Below are 4,906 nucleotides of genomic sequence, written 5' to 3'. Positions count from 1 at the left end.
TGTGTGTGTGTGTGTGTGTGTGTGTGTGTGTGTGTGTGTGTGCTTACCTGAGCTCCAGTCCCATCCCTTGTGCCAGTCAGTTTTGCAGGTGTAATCATTCTTGCAGTCTTCCCACCAACTATGGCAGTCCTCCTTACACAAAGGCACATCCAAGATACGCTCCTTACGCCAGGTGTGATCCACCTATAAATATAATTGATGAGTGTGAATGAGCCATAATTTCAGAACAAAAGGGATATATTTTTAGAATAAAACTCATCGCAGGTGCAATGCCATGATGTGTCGGGAGAGTTATAAAAGGTGCCCACAAATCAAACTGGGGCACATTACAAAGACTAATTAGCTGGCTCTCTTTTTATTACAAAGATAAGAAAATAATGACATCATTCTGTAAGTGGATTAACGGTCCTGACACACATACAAGAGAGACTGAGAGCACAATACATACTATTTGTATCCAGGGTCCCAAGTGAGGTGAGCACTCATAGAAGCAAGTGTCCTGGGTGAAATGTTTCTTGCACTGGCTGCTCATGACGCCACAGTGATTCCAGTTGAAGTTGTACAGGTAGGAGTTGTCTTCGTGGGCTTCTGTGCTGGTGTTGGCAGTACAACATGCATTGTCACGCCAGGGAGCACACTGGAAAGAGGAAGAAGGAAAGAGAGGTCACTTTATGCTGTTGAACCAAAAACATTGTTCTGATGAGAAGAAAATATTTGAATCTCCCAGCATCTGCCCCATTTGATTTGTTTCATCTTTGATGTCTGTGGACTTTTGTGTTCATCACCTGAAGGTAAAGTTGTCCCTCGGGGCCAGGGTCTTTTTTGTGGTGTTTGGCGTCCATACAAATGTTGAGTTGGTCCAGAGACAGAGCCCCACTGGAGAGGGCTAGTAGCGAGGCCAGGACAAACCACATGGCTCTACAGCAGGGAGGCATTAACATACAGTACATCAATGGGTGGGAAAAATAATGGGATGACAGCCGATGAACAGAACTGGTCAAATGTTTAAATCCATGTGACAGGCGTGCCCTGTTACCTCTGATCTGAGTGAGACACACACAGCACTCTGGCCACCTCGGTCACTTTTATACCATCTAGGCAGCAGCTGTATGGGTTGTTTGATAGTAATATGATTGCTAATAGTTATTTTCTGAAGTAGGAGGACCTTGCTGGCACAAACAGGCCACAGTCGCTGTCCAAAGGGCCTGAACTTAAAGTGGCACACCCTGGTCAGTCCTTGTGCAGAATTGCTTTTTGTTTGATTTCCCCATATTTTTTCAGCTTTCTTTGTGGGAATTTTCGGTTTAGTTTGTATCAGTTTTGATCAAGATGATCTGCACTGTAATTAATCTGCATCTATTGCACTGCTAAAAATTATAATAACAAAAAACATGTTGCTTGTTGAACAGCTTAAAGACTCCCCCTTTAGCCCCACCTTTTCAAAAAACAAGTTTCTTAAGATAATGTTTTCTCCATGTTTTTCCCCCTACAATTACTCCCACTTCCAAGGGTTCTTTGAACAAAACAACTCAGACATTGAGAGATTGTTTTAATCAGAGAAGCAGAGAAGAGAGGTTCTATAGGATCAATGACATTTTAAAATAATTTTCTTTTTGAAAATTACAATCTAAAGTACAACAACTCAAAACTGAGCAAAGAAGTCTGGCAAAAGTTAACAACAAAACTCAATCTGTTGACCCTACATTCTTCACACAAATTATTTTGGAACAAACTGGACAGAAATGTGTGTTTTCATTTTCAAATACCAGAACCATATAAAACTGTTTCAAACAAAACCTATTTACATCCAGTATCAACTCAATCTTCTTTGGTGTTGGAGGAAATGATGTTAACTCATAATTGCTTAAATTATTAACTCGCATAATATCTGATGGACATTGGCCCATTGAGTCCACTGGAACATCTCTTATTCAGGTTCTGACATAGTGCCTATACTGATGCATTACTTAACCTCTTAAAACGTAACGACTTAAAAAAACAAAACATTTTAAAAACCACCCTCTTGCAACTCTTCATTAAATTTCTTCTTCATTTCTATGTGACAAATTATCAAAAATCTGAAAAATGTGTTAATCACTGCAAAGATACTGTTCTAAATAAACTACATGTTTATACTATACAGTTCTCCTGGATGTAAACTTAAAAACACAAGGGAAAGCAACAACAATGACCGTTGAATAACAGTTTAGGCCTTCATTTAAAAGTAATTAAAACTTACCCTACAGCCTAAATACATGTATTTGTAATTGTAACCAACTTATTTTGAGACCAATGAGAATATTTCTACAAGCAATGATGAACAGATTCATTTTACCTTGTTCGATTCTGTGATGATTCCTTCCACACGGGATGATCCTTCAAATCAGCGTCTTCAGTCCAGTCACCTCTTATACACTTCGTAAGACCAAGCTAGATTTAGAAAACACACATCTGTGCATGTATGTGTGTATGTCTTCAAGTCCAAAGTCTGTCCCAATGTGTCAGTGCCTCTGGTATGTGAGAGCGTTTGAGATATATAAAGGAAGGAGAAAGGGGCGTAGTATGTAATAATCTGAGTTTTATTACATTTTACTGTGAGGAGGGTTTGTCTTATCTCAAGGTCTACCCTGCTCTTTCTTACATACACACATGCGGTTAATATTTGGTGTATAATGGCAGTGTGACCTCTGGGAAGGCAATAAGAAGAGGAAAAAGAAGGCAGTTAAGATAAGTTTTTGCTTTGTCTGTGTTGGGGGTCTCCTGATTCAACTAAAACTTTTCACATTACAAGCACTTTGAAGTGGGTGGCTCATTTTTACACATGTAAATGTGTGTGTGTGTGGGTGTGTTGATCTCAGAAGTTGCAGAAATTACAAGTCCTCATGAAACTTCTTAAAAAGAGACATATCAATCGTGTCAGCTGCTTTCTTATTGATTGAATAGAAGATCAGTGTCAATGTACTGTTTGATTTCATTTATGAGTAATACAAATAAGGGTTTTCATTTTTAAATGTCTGTATTTGAATAAATCCACCAGCCCTACTTTGATGCTTTAGTGTTTTCCTTTAATCAGTGTAAAAATAATGGAAATTGATAAGTTTCACTTGTAGAGGTTGATTTTTGTTGTTGATGATCAGATTCTTTGACGTTATGACTACCTAATAGCCGGCTTAATAACTGTTATCTATCTGACTCGTGGTGAGACACCACAGGATCTCACTATTAGGAACTCAGTAACGAACACCCACAGAACACATTGGATTTTCTTCAGTTCACGAAGGTTTATTTGCATCACATAGAGTACAAGTACACCGAGCTGTCCGGAATCAACTAACTTCACAATAGCAATGTACACCACTTTATACTCCCATTCTGCCCCAGGTTGGGGTGACTTTATCTGTCCCTTGGGTCTCCCCCCTCCCCAGGTTCCTGCTTTGCTCTCGGTCCCTAAGCCCCTAAATAGACAAGCTTCAATGTGTACAACGGACATGTCAAACAGAGGGTTTTTGATTGATCACAGTCTCCTTCCCCACTCGTCTTCCTCTGCTGTGACCTGCAGTGGAAGCAGGTCAGAGTGACCCCATCTTCACCCAGGCTCCATAGGCCACTATGCTTACTTCCCTACTCTCAAGGGAACAACGAAGCATCTGAAACAGAGAGACGATTGATAAGCAAATCCTCCCGAGAAGAGATTGGTTTAGTTGTGCATATTTACGTTCAGCGGATCCTAGACTCCCTGTTCCTTCCTAGTCCCTTGGCCTTCATAGATTGCCGCCCTCGGCGTAATTATTTCCAGATTTCCCCTATACCTGTCATCAGTCCCCTTTCTTTCACCCCCTGACAGAGCATCCTGTTTCCCATGCACACACTTGTGAAGTAGTTGCTTCAAAGATTGAACTTTGTTTTACGTGTCAAAAGGTTACAAGGTTGAGGCGGCCAAAAGAGCACAAACACCCTGCCTCAGTGATGTGAATAACATAAGACAATGACACAGGCCAATATCACAGTATGAATGTGAATATACATGAAAACATTTCAAATTATGGATATGATTTTACACAAATATATTTCAAGACACAAATACAGTTATCTCCCACACTGTTCATTGAAATATTTATCAGTATTCATGGGGCAAAACATACATTGGTGAATATCTGTATTACACAGATCATTAATATCGATATCAACATACCAAGCAAGCAAGCAAAGTACATTTTTTGTTACAGCTTCACTCTCCTGTCTCTACTGCTGCCACCCAGGCGGAACCATTGTGCAGGGACACAGGAATAGAGGACTCCGGAAATATTGGTAGGTGAACACCAGGAGTTTCCGGTTAAATTTGTTTTGAAAATTTTGAAAAGCTGGAGCGAGAGATTGGCAGGTGCCTAGGCTACACTATCTATAATTTAGCCTTGATTTACGAGTAAAATATCATATTATATTAAGTAGTATTTTACGTAGAAGAATAGCGGGGATGACTTTATATTTTAGAGTTTGAATGTAATAAAACAGGAAGACTTTAGATCGTACGTCAACGATGTGTTACGTTAACTTACCGTTTCCCTCCACCGCTCCCGTGTCGTTACAATGTGTCGGTGTTTACGTGTCTGGTAGACCCGGGTTTTAACGCTTTGCTTTGTTTGTGTAAAGGTGGCACACACACAGGCTTGCTGACTGACGCCGTGTTAGTTGTTGTTGTTGTCCCCGTGAGACAAGACATGTCCACGCTCTTCCCCTCGCTCTTCCCCCGGATAACGGAGTCCCTGTGGTTCAACCTTGACCGACCCTGCGTGGACGAGACCGAGCTGCACCAGCAGGAGCAGCAGCACCAAACCTGGGTAAACAAACCTCTGCTTCAACTCTCTCTCTCTCTCTCTCTCTCTCTCTCTCTCTCTCTCTCTCTCTC

General features: G+C 40.8%; 2 protein-coding genes across 6 annotated transcripts in view; one reads left to right on the top strand and one right to left on the bottom strand.

Annotated features, from left to right (window-relative positions):
* Positions 1-2,516, bottom strand: part of folr (folate receptor) — a 3,041-nt gene extending 525 nt beyond the window's left edge. The window contains exons 1-4 of the mRNA XM_031861156.1: positions 2,336-2,516; positions 786-918; positions 449-637; positions 48-183 (exon numbers count right to left, since the gene is read on the bottom strand). Coding sequence (XP_031717016.1) covers positions 48-183; positions 449-637; positions 786-914 — 454 coding nt within the window. The 5' untranslated portion in view covers positions 915-918; positions 2,336-2,516. The remainder of the gene's footprint in view (positions 1-47; positions 184-448; positions 638-785; positions 919-2,335) is intronic.
* A 1,779-nt stretch (positions 2,517-4,295) lies between these two features.
* Positions 4,296-4,906, top strand: part of anapc15 (anaphase promoting complex subunit 15) — a 9,120-nt gene continuing 8,509 nt past the window's right edge. For 4 of the 5 annotated variants that reach the window (XR_004213206.1, XR_004213203.1, XR_004213204.1 and 1 more), the window contains exon 1: positions 4,356-4,838. Coding sequence is in view for 1 of the 5 variants with exons in the window: in XM_031861007.1 (XP_031716867.1) it covers positions 4,719-4,838 (120 nt within the window). In the remaining 4 variants the exon portion in view is untranslated. Of the gene's footprint in view, positions 4,839-4,906 lie in introns of all 5 variants that reach the window. The other variant, XM_031861007.1, reaches the window with a different exon arrangement.

Source organism: Anarrhichthys ocellatus, unplaced genomic scaffold, assembly GCF_004355925.1.
Source record: "Anarrhichthys ocellatus isolate YVR2014 unplaced genomic scaffold, GSC_Weel_1.0 scaffold24, whole genome shotgun sequence".
Lineage (NCBI taxonomy): Eukaryota > Metazoa > Chordata > Actinopteri > Perciformes > Anarhichadidae > Anarrhichthys > Anarrhichthys ocellatus.
This window is presented reverse-complemented; position numbering and strand designations above follow the sequence as displayed.